The 21,223-nt window shown below is 44.1% G+C and overlaps 1 protein-coding gene across 7 annotated transcripts; it reads left to right on the top strand.

Annotated features, from left to right (window-relative positions):
- The first annotated feature begins 1,095 nt into the window (after positions 1-1,095).
- LOC114049687 (chromatin target of PRMT1 protein) lies at positions 1,096-11,350 on the top strand. Of its 7 annotated transcripts, none has more exons than XM_027871011.1 (7): positions 1,096-1,353; positions 2,406-2,487; positions 4,575-4,728; positions 5,364-5,447; positions 7,304-7,490; positions 8,238-8,375; positions 10,105-11,350. In XM_027871011.1, the coding sequence occupies exons 2-7, from the start codon at positions 2,423-2,425 to the stop codon at positions 10,305-10,307; spliced, it is 831 nt and encodes a 276-aa protein (XP_027726812.1). In that variant the 5' UTR covers positions 1,096-1,353; positions 2,406-2,422; the 3' UTR covers positions 10,308-11,350. The 7 variants fall into 7 exon arrangements, with proteins under 7 accessions (XP_027726812.1, XP_027726816.1, XP_027726815.1 ...); XM_027871012.1 differs by lacking the exon at positions 1,096-1,353 and adding an exon at positions 1,425-1,443; XM_027871015.1 differs by lacking the exon at positions 5,364-5,447 and having other exon boundaries at positions 7,307-7,490.
- The last annotated feature ends 9,873 nt before the right edge of the window (positions 11,351-21,223 follow it).

Here is a 21,223-nt window from a genome sequence, read left to right as displayed (position 1 = left end):
GTTAATGAGGTAAAGCTGTTATCTCTTTAAGAAGATGAAGAGGGGTAGATGTCCAAAAATTATTTAAGATAATAAGATCTAGAGTGAGACTTTTTAAATATTTTTAATTCAGGAGTTCTTTTTGTTAACTTTTTGTGTGTCAAGGCCACGTTTGGCAATCTGGTGCCAGGCACTTAATAAATGTTTATTGATTGACTGGTGAAGCTTATGGATCCGTTCCTCGGAATACTCTGAAGTGCATAAAATGCATAAGATTACAAAAGAAACCACTTATATTGAAATAGTTATCAAAACATTTTTAAAATCAAGTTATGGGGGCAGCTAAATGGCCAGTGGATAGTGCACCAGCCCTGGAGTCAGGAGGACCAGAGTTCAAATCTGGTCTCAGACCAGACACTTGACACTAACTGTGTGACCCTGGGCAAGTCACTTAACCCCATTGCCTAGCCAAAAAAAAAAATGTAAAAAAAACCAAGTTATGAACCCCAGGTTAAGAGCCTACCTCCTCTAGTCCAACTATCATTTCATAGATGAGGAAACTGAGTCTCAGTGAAAGGAGTGCCTAATTAGTCAAGACTTGAAAGCATATAACAACTACTACACCTTTTGGATTAAACCTCAATTTGGTACTGGTTACAGTATAAAATCTCCTGTTACAGCCTGGAAGTGCACAAGTTAAAGGACAAGTAACAACTAACTGAAAAGTTGGGATTAGCGGGGGTTCAGTGGCGGAGGGGCAGGCAGGGAATGACGCAGAGTTCAGGTCCCAGGTTTACTGCTGCCCACCTGTTCTCACCCTGGGTCAAAGAGGTTTAGGGATGCACCGGGAGCAAGTGCCTGCTAGAGCCAAGGATGTCAGGGTTTGATGAGCACACGTCCTCCAGCATGCAGTATAAACGCCCACTAGGAATAAGGTTTGTAAACGCTGGGTCTACAAAAGCACCAATTAGTCACTCAACGGACCTCATCCCCGGCAGGGAACGTGTTAGCAACTACGCCGGGGGGCGGGGCCCACAGGGCCCCACCCCCTTGGGGCGAGCGCCAGCCTCACGTCAACGTCAACGCGCCGGCGCCATTTTGGCCAGCGCCGTTCGACTCTGAGCGCGGCGGCCATTTTGTTCGGGTCGCCAAGCGGGAGTTGGTTGCGGCAGCGGGCGGGAGGGCGGACTAATAGAAGAACGGACTCGAGGACCCAACAGCTAACCCGTCACGCAAGCGACTAACTACCCTCCATCTCAGCCCAGCACCTCCGCCCGTCCCAGACAAGCCCAGCGCGGCCGGTCTCCGGCCCCACAACCGCAACCGCAGTGGCAGCGGCGGCCCCCGGCGGAGCGCTGGCGTCCGTGTCCTTTGGTGCGTGCGCGCGTGCGCGGCCGAGTCTAGGGCCAGAGGTGGGGGATGGTGAAGAAAAGCATTTGGGGGGGGGAACGTGAAGAGGAAGGGGTAAGGTGGGGAGAAGAGAGGGAACGATTAAAGTGGGGGGGGGGAGCGACTGCGGGGGGGGGGGCGCCTATCACGTGACTGGGATGCGCTGCGGGGGCAGAGCGAGGGGCGGGGGCGGCGAGGCGAGCTCGTGAGGGAGAACGACAGGGGGCGAGCGAGGGAGGAGGAGAGCGTTTGAGGGGGACCCCGGGCCCCGAGAGGCGGAGGCTGGGGAGAAGGGAGGAGCGAGGAGCGGCCGAGGAATGACGGGGGTTGGGGCGAGGAGACCAAGAGAAAGGGACTGCGGGGGCAGGGGTCGGAGGAGGGACTGTGATGGAGAAGGGAAAGGGGAGATGATAGGTTTGGGTCGTCAACTTTGAGAGAAAAGTAGGGGCAGGGTGGATGCTTCAGTACACAGTGGTGGATTCCCAAGTGTTGGTTGAATTTGAGTAGGTGGTTGGTTTGGGGGTACCAGGGCTCCATGGGGGCGAAAGGAGATCAGAACGGTTCTGAGCAAGACCAGGATGGAAGCGTTAGGATGCAGTTATGTAAAGGGCACCCTGGGAAACCGCCAAGAGGCAAGGCATTTTCGCAACTATCATACTCCCTCTCTCAGAAAAGTCTATTCAGTACCCATCTTAGTCATAATCGGTATCTAGCCTGCCTTCAGACCAGCTAAAAGCCAGATGATGAGGCATTTGCTTAAAAGCGTCACCATTATTGGATTCTCCTGGAGGGGGGGGTTGAGGCAGCAGATAGGCCTCACTTGGTAATTTTATGTTTGGAGGGCCACTTTATATTCTGTGGCTTTGCTGGGAGCCCCTGGTTTGTATCATGCACTCTCCTTCTTTAAAATGACCACTGATTTTTAGTTAGCGAGATCATAATATCTCTCCTAACTGCTGTTTGTGCCTGTCCCTCATAAGGATGAAAGATAATGTCATCTTTATTGTTTTGTTTAATCTGCCTGTTATCCTTTACAGATTCCCGGGATTTGAAGATGGCTGCACAGTCAGCTCCGAAAGTTGTGCTAAAAAGCACCACCAAGATGTCTCTAAATGAGCGGTGAGGCAGCCAACAGAAACTTCAACTCCTACATAAGAAAACTTTACTTAAATTGGCCCCGGGGTCCAATATACTAAAACCATCTTGATTTCTGCCCAGTTTTTAAGTTAAAGCTAACTTAAATATCAACAGAAGGCTAAAGACCTCTGTTCTTAAGTTGCTGCATATTGTGGTACGCAAAGCAAATTGGGCAATGTTTCAAAACCCGTTATCAGTAGCTGTTTACGTTAAAGTATTTGAACCGTTAATCTGGTGGGATGTGTTTTAACTTAAAACACTTCACACCGTCCCTTTTTCTTCATGTTTTTTACATTGATATAGGGGATGCTGCAGCACGGTAGCATGTTACCCTGGCTGTAGGAGGCTTGCTGCCCAGTCCAAGGCCGACAGGATTGTGGTCCGGCCTGTAAGAGGCAGGTAGCAGGCCAAAACTCCGCCCAAAGGCCCTTGAATGCTATTCTTGGTCCTTGTAAGAGGCACCCTCTTTGCTTCATCTCTGCATCTTTCAGTATTGCTTTGGGCTTTGTTATAACTTCTTTTTTTGTTAAATGTTCTTCTCTGTTCCATTGAGCTTTCATAAATGAGACTCATTGGAGCGTCATCACATTCTTCATCTAAGTTGTTGTGCTAATGCATAACTTTTTCAAGAAGACTCACTTGGGGAAGGGATGTCATTTAAGTACAGGAAAGTAAAATTGTTAAAATGTAAAACCATAAAGATTTCTGTGTTAAAATTTTTAATGTGGTTCCTTTAATTAAATGGAAGGCAAATTACAGTGTAAGATATAGCAAACTAGTAGGGTATTTTTTTAAACTGTTATTAAACTTAATATTCACAGTGAGAGGCAAGCATTATGTAGTAGATAGAGAACAGACTTTGGGATTGAAAAGATCCAAATTCAGATATTGCTTCTGACATTCTGGTTCCATAACCCTGGACAAGTAATTTAATGTCTGTGCCCTGGGCAACTCTCTTATGACTTTAAGGCAGAAGTAAACCTGCTTTGTTAGAGGGTATCTCCTTACTGATAGCTCTCTATACCAATGGAATCATTAAGTCCAGGCCAGGAAAAAAAAAAATGTTCAACATGAAGGCCCATCTGGGTGTGGGTAGATAGAAAGGCCATCTCAGAGTCAGGAAAGCCTGAGTTCAAGTTGCCACTGGCTGTATGACCTTAGGTCACTTAAACTCCCAGGATTCCCAAACAACTGTGTGAGAAGTGTTTGTATAGGGGGCCTGACTTTAAAAAGTCAGACCTCATTCGAATCTTGCTTCAGAAGCTTAGTAATTGTGTGACCTTGAGCCTATCCTATCTGGGCCCCAGTTCCTCTTCTGTAAAATGAGGCAGTTGAAATAGATTGGCCTCTGAGATCTCCATGATCCTGAGTTTCAGAGTAAGTGCCATTCTCTATTGGTAAAGGGGCTTTACCCACTGGGTTTCCTATACTGATGAAATCACAGGTGCAGGGGCTCTCCCCTGAAAACATTTTCACCATGTACCCTAGATTCTGTTTTAGTCCATGGCATGTGGTGAGATTATAAAATCTTACAACTGTTCTTTACATGTAACTAGATTGACAGAGACAATGGGAAAACTTGATACACTCTTCTGTTGATATGGAGGCATCACTTCCATGGACTTTGGAGGGTGCAGTAATTGTTTCCCATTCACCTGTAAGGTGCACCTCAGACCAGTTCCCTCTAAAATTACTTGTCTGATTTACCGCACCCCAGGGTATTTGTTTTGTCCTCTTTTGATTCTTTGTAACATCTTCTGTTTCCTGTCATCACCATATCTGCTTATTGCGTGTTTTTCATTCCTTCCACTTTTCTAAAAGCAGTAACCTAAGCCCTTGTTATCACTTTTGAATGAATGTACTGCACTTACCTGCATTTCTAAGTTTCTGATTCTTGCACGTTTGTGGAAACAGAGGAGTCCTTGACCCACATCAGCCTTGATCTAAGCGTACCACTTTACATAAAGTTCGTGGGATCTGGAGCTCCTGGTCTAGAGAGCCATGAAAATGCCAATAAATGTTTTGTAATAAAGCTTTTATTTAAACACCCATTTTGTTCGACCTTGAAGCTTTACTAATATGCTGAAGAACAAACAGCCGATGCCAGTGAATATTCGGGCTACGATGCAGCAGCAACAGCAGCTAGCCAGTGCCAGAAACAGAAGACTGGCCCAGCAGATGGAGAATAGACCCTCTGTCCAGGCAGCATTGAAACTTAAGCAGGTGAGAGAGTAGGTCATAACTCTCCAGAGGCAGCTGGTGATGCCTGTCAGGCAGCCCTACTGATGGCTGTGCAGGATATGGTGGATTATTACAAGGTGGCTCAGGGTAAGAGCTAAGGATTTTCTGGAGGGAAAAAGGAGTTCAGAGCATTTTATTATGGTTGATGAGTACAAATAAGTAACCTGCTGCCTTTCTCTTTGGGGAGTTGCACTTTAGTGTGGCCTGGATCATGTTATAGGTACTAGTGTGTCTGTACCTTTTCTAGGACTCCCTCAAGAAACCTACTAATTAAATTTCTTGGCATCTCATACCTCCCCTTTATTTTCTCATTGTTAAGGAGGTAATTGTTAAAGAATTTAAAAGCTAGGAAAATAAGCTTTTTCTCTCTTCCCCCATCTAGGAATTCTGAATAGTCTTAATTTATTTTTATTGACAATGCTAAGTAACTTCGGGGGAAAAGTGATTTTAGAACTAGTGAAGGAAGCCACTCCCCAGAATACCTGGTATATCTCGGAAGAAAACAATTCTGAATATATGATTAGAGAAAATTATGGTTTTCAACCCAAATTTCCAATAAGGCACAATCCATATTTGCACCTAGGTCTGAAGTAAACCCTGCTCTTTATTATTCATAGACTGTGTATGCAAGTCCGGAGAGTGGCTGTGGAAGGATATGTCCAAGCTGTGGCTGGCAGTCTGGAGGCCGGTGCCATGCAACTGTAAGGACTTTAAATGGGAGCACTGCATGGCTGTGCTTAGATCTAGTTAAACATAACACACTCTGAACCACTGGGCTCACTGGCCAAAAATAAAGCTTTCAGCTTCAGCTACCACAGAGTGGCTAAAATATTTCATCATTAAAAAAAAAATTATGGTAGGTACCCTCAGCCTCTTCAAAGAGTTCAAAATGAGGATAGGTTCCTGGAGAAAAGATTCTCTAGGTCTTTCTAAAGAATGGTTATGAGTGAAGTCTGTATGGAAAATTTGCCTCCAGAAAATTAAAGAGTGTTAATTGATGCATTGTCACTATAAATGTTTAGGGACAATTAGTGATAGCAGGGAAAAACTAGGGCTTCTGCTGTGAGAAAAACAGCCCTGTGTGACTGTTAATGTGGCTTGTGGAATGGAATCCTGACCTCACACCTGTGGTGTGTCTTTCTAAAGAAAAGGAACAGTGTAGACAGACCTTTACAGTCATGGCTCATCTTATAGTATACAGTGCATCAGAGCCTGCTTCATTGGTTAGAAATAGAATTTATATTCACATTTGATTTTGTCACACTGGGAAATTTGTATAACAGTCAGCCTGTTAAAATACAGATTGAGAGGTTCATCACCAGCATATTTTCTAATGACTAGGAGCTTAAAAGTGACTACTATTGATTGTAACTTAAAGCAAGGGTTTGTGTGTGTTGGTATTAGTGATTTTACAGAATGAAAAGACATTTACCAGGCTTCTGGTTTTACTGAAAGCTACACTTGATCTCATTTGTGAGGGGACATTTTTCTCTCTTGAGAATTGCTACTTTTTGCAGTCCAGTGGGTTCCCCTTGCAAGGAGGGCTCTGTGGAATCTTCACACCTAGTATAGACTGAGTTGTTCTGAAAGGTAGTCAGTAATTGTATTGACTTAAAGATGGAAACATTTAAGGTTAGTTGTTTGTTTTGTACTAAAAATGATTAATAATAATGGTACCTATTGGGAAAATAGATGTGGAGTCATGAGTTTATGAAATTTAAGGTTCAAGAGCTTATAACTTCATGTTTATTCATCAAATCCTAAGGTAAAGGAGGAGACATCTGCAGATGTAACCCTGAGAGTGAATCGAAGGACCACAATTCAAGCAGGAAAATCAGATTAGGTCTTAACTATCCACAACTCAGATAAATGTGTCATTTAAATTTTGACAAAAGATGAATGAAGATTATAATTCTCAGATCAGAATTCCCAGTTTTGGAAGATAGAATGGTTGGTTTATGTAGTGTTTTGTCGGTATGATTAGTCATGTCAGCAAGGTGCGGTGGAAAATGTGTTGGATTTTAACCCAGATGACGTGCATTCAAAATCTAGCTCTCTATTTAACTGTGAGACCTGAAGATATTCAACTCTTAGGGTCTCAGTTTCTTTATCTGTGAAATGCAGGAATTGGACCAAGTGACCTCTAAGGTCCCAGTTTTGAATCTATGATCCTATGATTTACTTGAGGATTCCTTTACAGCATTCACAAAGTTAATCAAAAGTGGAAAAACAACCAGCAAAATCCAGGATTTGAAGATAGAACTTAAAAGTCTGAAGAAATTTTGGGGTGTGGTGACGGAATTCAGAGCATATTCAGGTAGTTTGTAGTGCTTTCCCAATTCACGACCAAACTCAAGCTTCTTAGAGTATTCTGGGCAAAACTCAGCTTCTTTCTCCTCCTGAGGCAAGTATTAGCTTTTTCAGGATGGCTATCCTTAGGGTACTCACTGCAGGGCTCTCCCTTGCAAGGCATTCCACCTGCTTCTCTGTGCACTATGAATCTCCATCCCCTCTGGACTGTTTCCTGATCTTAACCTCTTCAAAACTTTCCTTTCAGAAGAGCTTAAAACAGCGTCTAGGTAAAAGTAACATCCAGGCACGGTTAGGCCGCCCCACTGGCCCCCTGGCCAGGGGAGCAGTTGGAGGACGGGGTTTGCCCATGGGCCAGAGAGGCCTGCCACGAGGAGGACTTCGTGGAGGACGTGCTACAAGAGCCCTGCTAAGAGGAGGGATGTCTCTTCGAGGTCAGTCATTAAAATCCATTATGCCATGCCGCTCTTCCTCTTTCCTTTATGTTACTTAAAGTCATATAACTTTTTAAGTCTTACTCCAAAGCTTATGTTTTAAGATCACTTGTTTTTAATCATATGCAGTGTTCTTTAGTAGAGTCATATCTTTTCTGATAATACAGACTGTGGTGAAAGACTTTGATTTGCATGTGATATGAGTCTTCCCTGTGCCATTTTAATGTAACTTGCCACCCTCCTCATTCACTAAAAAATAGTTCATGTTTACTTAAACCTGTGAGGTATATAAAGTTCAGTTGGGCCAGAATTCATTAGATAGGCCAGCTTCTTCTGTGTGTACTGTGTGGTGTACTTTGGTATACCATGTTTAGAGAACTTTTAAAATCAATATTGATGAACATAGTACAGTTTTGCACTTAATCAGATGCTTGCAGATTCTTTGTGTATGAGTTGTCCCTAACAGGATTGTAAGCTCCTTGAGGGTAAGGATAGTCAACTATTTTATTTTAATTCACCAGAATGTTAGGGGCACGTAGGAGGAGCTCAATATATACTTGTTGAAATTACCACATGAAGAGCAAATTTTTAGTTAAACACTTATCCTCCCAGTGTAGACTTGCCCTGGCCAACCTGGGAAGTGTCCAAATTATTCCCATTTAAACCTCACCACCTTTCCCTGGTTGGGATTTAAACTTTATATATTTTGGATTTACCTGCATGTGCGTTGTGTCTCCCCTCTCCAAGGTCAAAACCTGCTCCGAGGTGGACGAGGCGTAGCTCCCCGAATGGGATTAAGAAGAGGTGGTGTCCGAGGTCGTGGAGGCCCTGGGAGAGGGGGCCTAGGGCGAGGAGCAATGGGCCGTGGAGGAATCGGTGGTAGAGGTTAGTCAGCTACCATCTTCAGAGAGTGGTTCTCCCTAAAAAACTTAGGCACACATCTTCTTGTGCAGCTTTGTCATCAGCAGGGTTCAGAAGGAGGAGGGGGAATCTTGTAACCAAATTCATAAACTGGAAGCTGTGCCATTGTGTAGAGGTTTCTCTGAGGATTTTTCCAAAGGTTGATTAGGCATATAAAACAGTTATTAAATATAAATTCCATCAACCTGAATTGCTAGTAGTTTCTTTTCAGGTTCTCATTACAGTTGACCCAGATAAGAAGTATTAAATTCAACCAATATTTATTGAGCTCCTACTATGTGCAATTCAGGTATGTGCAGGATTGGGCAGGTGGTGGTGATGAGCAGTATCAAGAACCTTTGGGCCACTAGGCAGCAATATCTGGAACTTAAACCTTAGTTCTGAAATCACTAGATATCAAGATAGAATTGGAACCTGTGGGGAACCCTGATACTGAAGTCCTTTATTGGCCAAAGTATTCAGATGTGATGGTTTGGCATGTGTAGGAATGAAGTTAGTATTTTACTGCTGATTCCTAGCTTTTGATCAGATTTTGAAATTATTTATTCCAACTTACCTGTGCAACCTTTAGTGTTTACCTAATGACCTTTTGACCCAGAGAAAGTGCCAGAAGTGGTAAGAGCTTTAAACTTTCCAGGCCAAGGGAAAAAATTCCCAATGTATGAACTACTGTTGGCATAACTTAGGCCTGTGGTACCTTGAGGTCAATGTTTAGGTCTTCTATAAAAGACCCACGGCTTTTAGAAAATAAAATTTAATGCCTTGGGTTGTCTATGTTTTCATTGTGTACCATCTGGTTTGTTGAGTAAATGCTAAGCTAAATTTGGATTGCAGGATGAAATTGCATATTGCCAAACCATTTTAGAACTGATTCCCAAGATTCCCAAGATTCCCAGGGGTTAAGACTGAAGTGTAGTGGCTATTTTGAGTGAATTGGAACTTTCTTAGTGAACACTAAATAAATGATTAATTGCTTATTGGCATAAGTATGACTAATCCTTACAGTGGGATGTGTTGACAGCTGGGGTTACTTATTGGTTCCTTTCCGATCTCCCCACACAGTTCCTGTGTCAAACTACACACAGGACAATAGAGAAATGGCTTCTGAGAACACCAGGCCTCATGGAGGTATTCTATAATATATATTGCCAAACTGAAGAATGGTCTGGTTTAGATGTGCCAAAAGAAAAATGAAGTGCAATACAGATTGTTTATTCAGAGGTGGTAGTGATGAATTTACAAAGCATCTCAAGGCTGTTTCATGTCTTTTCAAATCCATTTGTTTAATATCTTTCTACTAGGTCATGAGATGTCAACAGGTTTCTAGTTTTAATTAAAGTACCAATCATGGAAAAGAGGGGTAGGGCAATGAAAATGTAAAATTCAGTAAAAAAAAAAAAAATTCTTCAACCATGAAGTAATGGATAGAATCATGCTGAAGAAAGTGTTTTGACAACTTTATCCAGTGCATCTTTTCCTTATTGTTTCAAAAGATTGACTATGTACTCTTCCTAAGTTGCTTACTGCCTAGAGTGTTCATTTTGATCAGAATAATTTTTTTTAAAATGTATGTTCTTTTTTATCTGTCAAGAGTCCCTTTATTGGCATGAAGATCACTATCCACTACCATACAGCAGCCTGAAAGCCTCAGCTTAAATGTATTAACTCTTTTCTTTTCCTTTCCTTGGGTCAGGTCGAGGCATGGTAGGCCGAGGACGAGGGAGCTTTGGCAGTCGAGGTAGAGGTCGGGGACGAGGTAGAGGTTCTGCCCGACCTGCACTGACCAAGGAGCAGCTTGACAACCAGTTGGATGCATATATGTCGAAAACAAAAGGACACCTGGATGCTGAGCTTGATGCATACATGGCTCAGACAGACCCTGAGACCAATGATTGAGGCCAGCCTTCCTGTCAGAGACTATTCTTCAAGTTCATAACATCTGTACAAACCCTGAGCTAACAAAGGAGAAGACCTGCCAGATGCTGGAAGGATCTTATCATACTAGGTTGTGGACTTTATTCAACCACCAGTTCATACGTTTTGTGTGTTCCTTTACTTTTTGATACTGTGTTGGATGAAATGTTAGTGGTTTTGTTATTTTTAATTGGTTTTATATTATTTTTTTTTCTGTACTCCTCTCTGAACTTGAATGTGACTGCCTCGTGACTGGAATATGCCTCCTCCCTCACTTCACTCACACATGCACTGACATGCTAATGTCCCCATTCAGCCTTCAGGCTTTAAACTAAGGTCCTAAAGAATAATATAGCACAAAACCCCACATTTGAAGCTCCTCCTCAGTGCAAAGGTTTTGAAGAGAGGGCTATAAAAGAATTGCTAATTGTTCTGTTCTTTAAAAAGAAAAAACTTTTAAGAAATTTGGGGACAGAAGACACATTCGGACACACACTGCATTAAATGGGGGGAGCTGGTTTGTTACCTTGGGGGCCAGGTAACAATCTTGTATAAATTACCAATGGTAATCAAGTTTTTACCATGCAAGTCCATACCTCACGTAGGTCAAGGTGTTGTCTGTAGTAGTAAGCCACCTTACTTGATACATAAGCTTTCCCTCTGCACTTTGTATCATGAACAAGATGGGTAATATTGGTCAAGCTGTTTACCTGCAACAAAGAAGAGAGGCTGTTTGGCAGATTCTTAAGAGGGGAGAGGAGTGAGAGAATTGTGGCAGGGTAATTGCCAGGTGGGTTCTGAGAACGCTTTAGAAGTGCTATTATCTTTATTTGTTAAAAACCAAACAGTTTTCAGTCTAGAACAACTTTGGATTTTACCACCCACGTTGGCTTTGCTTATCTCTTTCTTCTTTCTTTCCCTTGAAGTTTTAAAGTTCAATCATACCTTTGTCAGCTGTTCCAGTTTCAATAAAATCTTGTATTTCTGGTTCATTGTAACAAAGAAGAAACCGTTCTCAAATCCAACCAGGCCTTTGACCTTTTCTTTCTGAGTTCATTTGAAACTTCGCAGTCATTCTAGCTGGGTGTTCTACCAGTATGCTTTTCTTCCTGGGTAGATGATAAACCTTGAAATGAAAAGGTAGTGACCCTAATAGTTTTCTCCCACATGTTCACTATGTCTTGCTTTTACCCTGTCTTTGCACCAGGGGGAGCAATTTCTCCCCTAAATCATTTGTAGTCGTGGTTTGAAGTCTTGAGTAGAGGTACTCCAAAAAGGGGATGTTTACCATCTAGTTTTTGGAGAGTGGGTAGATCAGCTGTTTGATGTAACTAATATTACACAATTTGTATGAAATTAGGAAGACTACCTTGCTATTCCTGTCTCCCTAGTTAATCCTTCATTTTCTTTACCCTCTGCTGTTTTAAGAGGATGATAAAGGTTCCAGTTAGGGCAGCTTATACCCTCACCTAGAGCTCCTGGGGTCTTTTGGGACTGAAAGGAATTGGGACTTTTTCAGTCACTGGCTGTTGGCCCTGAAAGCTTTTCCCATTGCCAGTGAGAAGAAAAGGATAGTATCCTTTAATTGAAGATAGTTGGAGTGAGCAAGAAAGTATCACCTTGTGGGTAGGTGTGCTTTAATTTTTTAATAATGGGCTATTAGATATCCTTTTTTTTTTCTTTTTGGTGCGGCAATCAGAGTTAAGTGGCTTGCCCTAGGATACACAGCTGGTAAGTGTCAAGTGTCTGAGGCTGAATTTGAACTTGGGTCTGCCTGACTCCAAAGCCAGTGTTCTATCCATTGCACCACCTAGTTTCCCCCTAGATAACCTTACCTTTGATGAACTACATTGTAGTTAATGTGGAGGTATAGTAGGTTAAGACAGTTTGCTTTTAAGGTGGCTGTTTCAGGCTACAACTTTCCAAGTACACCCTTAAAATGACACTAGAGAGACAGTTTCCCAGCTTTGTTCAAGGGTGCTGATTGGCCAGTGGGCTGTCTACCTCCTGCAAATTCTCTATCCATTCTACCCCATTCCCCCCTTTCTGTAGTTTTACCATGCCTTTTATTTTGGAGACACACTGGAGAGAGCTGCCAGATGAATTACTCCCACATTCCCTGGGTATTTTCTCAAATGTTACCCATTACGCATATTCTCTGCCAACGAGTGCGTATTCATCAACCTGTAACAGGTGAAGCTTTTATCCTTTGGGTCACCCTTATTTGCAGATGCTGAGGAATGTTTTATCCTGTTCTGCCAGTTGTCCACAACTAACCTGTGTCCAAAGCATGAAGCAGTCAAGGAGAAAAGGATGTGAATTCTGTCAAATGTGTTGAGGCAAAGTGAAGGTGGTGTAGATGGTTAGGAGGGGAGGAAACTCCAGTAGGAATTTGTAAAGGCACTAGATGATGGGGTCTGAGTTTAGGTGCACCAAAAGTAAAAGGATTGTAAAGACCCAGGGAGTCCATCTGAAGCTTTGGAGGCCTGGGTTCAGTTTTGATGGTGTTGAGATTTCAGCGAGGAGCTGGAGGAGGAAAGTAGTGATCAGCCTCAGTAATTGTGCTGCTGGCTCTTGCTATCCCCTGTTGCCTGGTCCTTCAAAGTGTGACAAATGAAAATCCTAAGTATTAATTAGGCTAGCTAGTGATAAATTGATGATCTTTGGTCTCTCTCAGTGACCGAAGACAAAACCATGGAGATCCCTAAATACTTAAATACCTTTAGAAAAGGGGGTACCTCTGACAAATGAAAATCAACCCTGATTGGTGGACGTATTAATGAGGAAGTAAGCTAAAAGTCTTCAACTCCTCCTGCTGAGAACATGGCTTGATCATGAGATCAGCCAGGCGGCCTCCACAATCCAGGCAAAGGAATCTACCCAGACCACTCTGGTTTTGGGCCTTATTGTTGAGGAGTCAGAGAAGTTGGTAACCAAGTTTTCTGGGTCTTTTGGGAATGACATTAGAACTAGTCTGCCCTAAGGGTTCTCTTGTCTCTCCAGCCCATTCCCCAAGATTTCTGATGTCTCCCCTCCTGCCTTGTCAGTACTGTACTCCTTCCAACACTGGTTTTTTGAACCTGCTCATATTTTTCCAAACATTGTTTATTCTCAATGTCCTGGTTCTTTCTGTTCTCACACACTTTTTGACTTTGAGCCTGAGGCCCACGTCACAGCCCCCTACTCTAGTCATAGCCCTAATCCTATCCTGATAACGTTGTCTGTATAGTCCCTTAAGTAGCTGGCTAGAAGGGCCTCCACCAAGTCCTGTATGCACTGCTATGATGCTGGCCAGATTTTCAGCAGAGGGGGCTAAGGCCAGTTTGGTGCCACCAATTTGCCTTTCACCTCAAACATGATAGCGTCTGTGTCAGCCCCTACCACAATGAGCAAGACACAGGCCCAACCCATGTTCAGGGAGCACGGAGGGCATGCAGAACTATAACTTAAGGAAGAATAGGCAGAGAGGGCATGGGCAGGGTAGAGAAAGCTAAGATCCATGGGAGAGCCTGTGGAAAAGGCGCTGGATGAAGTTACGGTCCGTGGGTAGAGGTAAAGGAATCTTGGGGTTCAAGTTGTGGGAGGGGGCGTACAGTTAGAGCTCCAAGGGACCAGGGTTCATTAAGGGACACCAGATAATTCTCATTTTAAATCTGCATGGAGAATTTCAGGGGGTACAGGGACCTGAGAGGAACAATGAAGATCCGTGGGTCGTGGGACACAACAGATTTGACCTCCATGCAGCTTAGTCGTGTCTTCATTTCCCTTCAGGTCTGAGTGTTTAGAACTCAATAAAGACAACTAGTCCATCCATATCATTCCCATATTCTCCAGGCACCAGATGCCTTCCTACACCAACAAGAAAAAGAGCGGTCGTCTCAAGGGAAAATGGGGTGACTGCAATGTTCTGGGTCTCCTCCCTCTCCCTGTCCTCCAGATACTTTATCCTTTTTGGTGAAAGAAGAGTATATCCCAGATACCAGGGATATCCATCACTTACACCAACCAGCACTCCCCAGCTCCCTGAGCCACCATGAACATCTTGGGGCTTCTAAATACCTCTCACCTGCTGGTAAGTGCTCCCTAAAGGAGGTAGAGCTAGGGAGCGGGCACAGCTCCGATCCCTGGACTTATTCCTGGAATCTCAGCCTTAGAGGGAGCCTGTAATAGGGAACTTACTACCTCATAGAGCACTCTGTTCCATCTTAGACTAAGATGCCAGTTCTGCCATCTACTACTCTCCCCCTGCCAAGATCTTCAGCACTACCAGATATACTGCTGAATTCTTACCTTTCTCCAAGCTCTAGGTAAATGTTTACTTCTTCTTAGTCTACAAAATTCCTTCTTAACTAGGGATTACCACCTTCCTGTCTCTTCCAAATACACTTCCACCGTCCAAGGATGGATTGTTTTAAAATTTCTGCACAAGAGCTCACATGTATATTAAGGTTTACAAAACACTTTACACACATTTTCTCATTTGGTTCTCACAACAATGCTATGAGATAAGTACTATTATTATCCCGCTTTCAAAGATGAGAAAACTGAGGCTCAGAGAGGTTGTCACTTGCCTATGGTCACACATCTGGGAGGCAGGATTCAAACCCAGATCTTCCTAACTTTGAGTCCAGCATTCTCTCTACTACTTCAAGTTGCTTCTCATAAAAACACATTATATTCTTTGTTTTTTCAGTTAAATCTTCTCCTATTTTCAGATCTACATTCTCTCCCTTCCACCTCACCCAAGTGAGAAAGCAAGCAAAACAAAATTCCTATAACAACCATTTATAGTCAAGCAAAACAAATTCCCACACTGGCCGTCTCCAAAAAATATATGTTTCAGCCTGTACCAAATCAGTCACCTCCCCATTTCTCTTTGGCTACAGAATCCATTAGCAGTGACCCCATGGTGCCCAGACTGACTCTTTTGTAAAGGCAAACTAAGCCATCTTTTGCCTCCATTTTTACCTAGCCTTAAATTACTAAATGGTGTTGCCTCAGACAAACTGAGATCTGGGAAAGACCTTAGCTTAAAAGGGCCAAGGTCTCCCACTGCATCCTGGGCCATTGCCAGTCACCCTGACCTATGTCTTGCCATTGGACTCTGATGACTCTGCAGGAGATAGTGAGGCTGGTGACTTTGCACAGCCCTGCCTCGCTTAAATCCAATTCACTTGCAAGTCAAGACATCACCCTCCTGATGTCTTTGGTCCTGTTCCGGAATGAAGGACAAACAACAACAGTGATGGGCTAGGAATCTGAAACAGGTACCCAAGATGTCAGGGAGCACCCTGAGATACCATTGCCATGTGCCAGCAGCGAAGGTCCATGCTGCATGATGGACAGTGGGGAAGAGGACAACCAGGGCAGCAGGAAAAGACGAGTGGATTTGGGAAGAAGAGTACAAGCAGCTAAGGAGGCAGAGGGCCCAAGGAGTCCTATTTTAAAATGCTAAATGTAATACATTTATAGGCATAGTTCATTTCCATTAGTTCCCGAGCTGTCTAGCATAAAGTAATTATCCACTCAAGATTACAACTAAAAATCACAGATTTTTCAAAATCATTTGAAAAATTTAGTGGGAACTCTCTTCCCCAAAATCTCCTAATTTGCTCCCTTTTTAAGCCTGTGCCTGGGAAGATTCAAATACCCCATCAGGCAAAGGAATGCATTGGGGTGGGGGAGGAGGGAGAGGAAAGAGGAAGGAAAAGGGCAGGAGGGGAGGGAAGAAGGGAAGGAGATTTCCTTGACCATCTGGAGCAGAAGTCCCTTTCTCTTCCGGCTCTTGCTAGAGAGTCCAGTGGATGCAGGCCTTCTGAAAGTCAGGAATATGAGAAGCCTGTGGGGCTTCAGCATCCAGAGGAAAAGGGGTAGAGAGAGCTTCTGGAGGAAGAAGGGGAGAAGAAACTAGAAAGGCCATACACAATTCCTGGGCAGGTGAAAGGAGAGTCAGAAGGGATAAAGTCTATGTTGTTGTTGTTCAGTTGTGTCCAGCTCTCTATGACCCCATCTGGGGTTTTCTTTGTAAAGATACTGGAATGCTTTGCCATTTCTTTCTCCAACTCATTTCACAGATGAGGAAACTGACGCAAATAGGGTTAAGTGACTTGCCTAGGGTCTCACAGCTAGGAAGTCTCTGAGGGTGGATTTGAACTTGAGTCTCCCTGACTCCAGGCTCAGTGCTCTAGCCACAGCACCTCCTAGCTGCCTTACATTGTCTCTTGGTTAGCTTAAAAGCTTTTTACATGTGGTCATTTCCCTCACTCCCAGCAACAGTGCCAACCACCAAGAAAGGACCATTGCTGGCCCTGAGAGGACCATCTCTGACCCCCTTTTTGGGGGGGGTGTTAGGCAATGGGGTTAAGTGACTTGCCCAGGGTCATACAGCTAGTATGTGTTACGTGTCTGAGATCAGATTTGAACTCAGGTCCTCCTGAAATCAGGGCCAGTGCTCTATCCACTGCACTACCTAGTTGCCCAAAATTTATTTTATGTATTTATTTTGTTTGTTTTTGTTTTGGCAGTCAAGGTTAAGTGACTTGCCCAGGATCACACAGCTAGTAAGTGTCATGTGTCTAAGACCGGATTTAAACTCAGGTCTTCCTGACTCCAAGGCCACAGCTCTATCCAGTGAGCCACCTAGCTTCCCCTTCTCTGACCCTTTTTCAAGTGAGCTCAAGAGCGTGTGCACAGACACACACACACACACACACACGGCAAGGAGGGAAGCTAGCTTGTCAAGGTAAGGGTGGTGCGTAGCTTGCTACAGATCTGCTTTCTGGACAGTCCCTAGAGGGAAAGTTTACCTCTAAGGTGAGGGCAGAAGCAGCTGTGGTAATGAAGGGAAGGTGAATGCAGAGGGTCTGGAGGTTGGGACAGGCCTGTGGCCTCCAGAGGCTTTAGAAAAGAAGGGAATAGGGACTAGGGGGAAGCAGCGGGGAGGAAGAGGGAGGAACGGAGGAGGTGAAGGTGGTGCTAGAAGACTTCGTATCCCCCAAGTGCCTGTCACTGTGCTGTCTGCACTAAGAGGTGCTCAGCAAACCTTTGTTGAACATCAGGCACTCCCTGGGGATACAAAGAAAGCAAAAAACAAAAATGAAATGAAACAAAAAAACAGAGAACACACACACACACACACACACACACACACACACACACACACGGGTTTGTTGCCTCTTCTATTCTCTATCTATTCTAACCCTTCCAGAACCAAATTCCTCTCTCCAGGAGCCAGCTCTCCCCCTCACGCACAGATATGTCCCTATCACCAGGCATTACTGGCTAATGAGCTGGAACTCTTCAGCCCACAAAGACACACTCTCCCTCCCTCCTTCCTCTAACTTGACCAAAACAGAATAGTTTTGCTCCTCTAGTAGTACAGGGCCTCTGTGAATCAGCACAGGAAATCTTTATTAAGAATCCGATCCCTGTCATTAAATTAAATTAAATATTAAATCATAATGGGGAGTGAAGACGATGTGGCCTTGACAGTCATTCATTAATCCATTAAATGTTTATGGAGTGCTGACCAGCTTAGGCAATGTCCAAAGGCAAGCAGCCCAGTGCCCTAAGGCCTCTGATGCCCCCAGGCACCCTCCTTCCAACCTGAAGCAAGGGGGAGCTCGGATGCCCAAGAATCCGATGCACCGCACTGGATGGAGTTTCATGTTGCAGTTTTCCATCACTGCTCAGGCAGCAGAGGCAGTGATCACCCGGTCATAACTCTACCTCCCACGAGCTTTCCCCTACACAGTTTCTGCTTTTCAACATACTAACCCTCCCCAGGCCATTACTCAAACCCACTGCAGCAGCTTAGTTTCCCCCAGGCATTTGGGTTCATTCTCTGGTCACTCCCTCTGCTCCCATCCCAAGTCTCTGGGCCCAGGCTTAGCACTCACACTGGCCAACTCTGACTTAATCACTAATCTCACCAAAGATTCCTGAACAGTCTCTCACCCCGACTGCTTCCTCTTCTAAGCTGCTGCTGCTCTACCACCTTTGAGGTTGGCCTCTCAAACCACCCATCAGCTTACAGACGTGCTGAGATCACCTTCTCAAGCTCCCTAATACTCCTCCCTTCCTCCCTCCCAGTGGAACTATAAGTTCCTACATTGTCAGAAAAGAGGAGGAATTCTTCCCACAACAGCACATAGCCAAAGCTGTACCTAAGGTGGGACAGCTGGGGCTTTGCTCCAAAGTGCCTAATTTAGGAGGTGCTGACAGCAGAGCTTAGCACCTAGGTAATAAGAACAATTAGCTAAAATGGGAATACCTCAAACAAAATAACGGGCTTCTCTCTCACTCTGACCCGTCTGCACTAGCACACAAGACATGGCAGCTAGCCATCTCTAGCAGTAGCCATCACACGAGTATCCCAGGGCCCCTATCTTTTTTTTTTCATGGTATGGCGTCTCTCCCTGTACCCCTAAACTAAGAGCTTCCTTTAAGACCCTTGCCGAGGTCTTGGTTCGTAGTAGTGGCCCAGCCACACCGTTCCTTCTTTCCCCTGTCAGGCTCAGTGTCCCCATATCTAAGTCATGTATCCATTGGGTCCTTATCTTAACTCATGACATGAAATGTTGGTCTATAGTGCCAGGGGTGGGGAACCTGTGGCCTCAAGGCCACATGTGGCCCTCTAGGTCCTCAAGTGCGACCTTTTGACTGAGTCCAAGTTTTACAAAACAAATGCTTTTATGAAGGGAATTTGTTCTGTGAAGTTTGGATTCCGGTTCCTCACCCCTGGACTCTACACCTAATTCCTTCTAGACTGATTTCCAGTTTTCTCAGCAATTTTTGTTGAATCATAAATCATTACCCCAGTAGCTCAGGTTTGGGGATTTGTTGTTGTTGCTGTTCAGTTATTTTTCAGTCCTATCTGACCCTTGATGACCCCATTTGGGATTTTCTTGGCAAAGATACTGGAGTAGTTTGCCATTTCCTTCTCCAGCTCATTTTACAGATGAGAAAACTGAGGCAAACAGGGTTAAGTGACTTGCTCGGAGTCACACAGCTAGTGTCTGAGGCCAGATTTGAACTCAGGAACCCAGGAAGATGAGACTTCCTGACTCCAGGCCCAGTACTCTTCACCACCTCGCTATCCCCTTGGGGGTTTATTAAACACTAAATTACTATATTTGTATGCTTCTGTATATTGTGTAATTAATCTATTCCATTAATCAAACTCTCTATTTTTTAACCAGTAGTAAATATTTTTTATGATTGCTGCTTTGTAATATAGTTTGAGATCTGATATTGCTAGGCCCCTTTCCTTTCTGTCGTTTTTTTTTTTTTTTAAATATTGTTTTCCCTTAGACTGCAGGAGTACAGAACCTGCGGCCTTGAGGCCACATGTGGCCCTCTAGGTCCTCGAGTGCGGACCTTTGACTGAATCCAAACCTGCCTTAGAGTCTTGACCTTTTATTCCTTCCTATGACTTTTATTATCATTTTTCCTAGCCCTACAAAGTAATCCTTTGATGGTTAGACTGGTATTCAATGCAATACCAATCCAACTACCAAAGGATTACTTTGCACTGAATAAATAAATTAATTTAAGTACTAGTATCAGTTTTATTATATTAGCATGGTTTAACCACCAGCAATCAATATATCTCCAAAATATTTAGGTTCAGTCCCATAGAGTCCCAAATCATGACCCATTTCTAGGGCTCTGCCTCCCTGATCTGTGCCATCCCGGGGAACAGAACTGGGGACGGGCTTTTTAGTTCTTGGATTCTTGGACCTGTTAATTCATTCCCTCCACACTTTAGCAGATAGTTTCTGAGTTGCCCCAGTGAACCAAATTCATGCTCTGGCAGCCATCCCTCTTGCAGAGCCTGTCTCTGCCTGAACTACGCTGGTCTTCAGATGACAAATGCCACATTGGTCACCCAGGCCTTGCTCAAAGCCGTTCCAGCTTGGCAGGAGCTGCCAGAGTTTGTCGTCCTGTGAGCATCTAACACAGTAAGCCCTGCCCCTCACAATATGATCCTTTCAATTCCAGCAAGAAGATGGTTTCAGAAAGACATGGTTATCAGGCTTGATGCTAGTCTTAAATATTCAGGTTACCCTAAGACATCCCAGGCTCACTAAGAGCATTTCTCAGGAAGCTCCTATTATACATGCCGCGCTCGCTATATCCTACTATATGCACCCACTCCAGGGACCACAAGCAGACTAGGCTCATAAGTGTTCTGGTATCTCCTGAAGTTAAAAGATCCCCGGAATCGGAGATTCTTACACTAGACTACACAGGGCTCTAGGGATATCCTCGTACTCTAATGCTCAGATGTGATCTCATCAATATGAGTATTTCTTTTTTGTGGGGGGGGGGGGGGGGAGGCAATTGGAGTTAAGTGACTTGCCCAGGGTCACACAGCTAGTGTCATGTATCTGAGTTCAAATTTGAACTCAAGTCCTCCTGACTCCAAGGCCGGAGCTTTATCCACTGCGCCACCTAGCTGCCCCATATGGGTATTTCTTCCAGCAATTCAGGGCACAGCCCATCTAGGCCAATGCATCCTGGGCAACTCTTGTCCCTGTGCTTTAAGAATGCAAATGTACCAGGATGCTGGCCCCACCCAGGCTTTTTGTCCCAGCTTGAACTCTACCCCAACCTGTATTTGTATGGGCAAGTTAGAGTTGGGAGGGGTAGCTGCTAAAATTACTCTCTGGGTTCTAGGGGTAGCCCTATGGGGTGAGCCAAGCTACTCATCTACTACCATAGCTTTAGCCCCTATCAGTGGGCTTTCCCTTAACAAGTTGGACACTTAACAAAAGCTGAAAAAGGCAAAAAGGCAAAAAAAGAATAATAAGTACATTCCACCCATAAACCTGGGGCTCACTCTCCCAACAAAGTACATGGTGTCCTTGGGGAAGAATGGGACCAAAATTAACATG

This window comes from Vombatus ursinus, unplaced genomic scaffold, assembly GCF_900497805.2.
Source record: "Vombatus ursinus unplaced genomic scaffold, bare-nosed wombat genome assembly UNPS02014798.1, whole genome shotgun sequence".
In the NCBI taxonomy this organism is placed as follows: domain Eukaryota; kingdom Metazoa; phylum Chordata; class Mammalia; order Diprotodontia; family Vombatidae; genus Vombatus; species Vombatus ursinus.
This window is presented reverse-complemented; position numbering and strand designations above follow the sequence as displayed.

Coding starts and splice junctions, on each gene's coding strand:
- LOC114049687 (XM_027871011.1), top strand. CDS start 2,423: ATGGCTGCACAGTCAGCTCCGAAAGTTGTGCTAAAAAGCACCACCAAG. Junction 4,729..5,363: donor CAGCATTGAAACTTAAGCAG/GTGAGAGAGTAG, acceptor TATTATTCATAG/ACTGTGTATGCAAGTCCGGA. Junction 7,491..8,237: donor AGGAGGGATGTCTCTTCGAG/GTCAGTCATTAA, acceptor CCCCTCTCCAAG/GTCAAAACCTGCTCCGAGGT.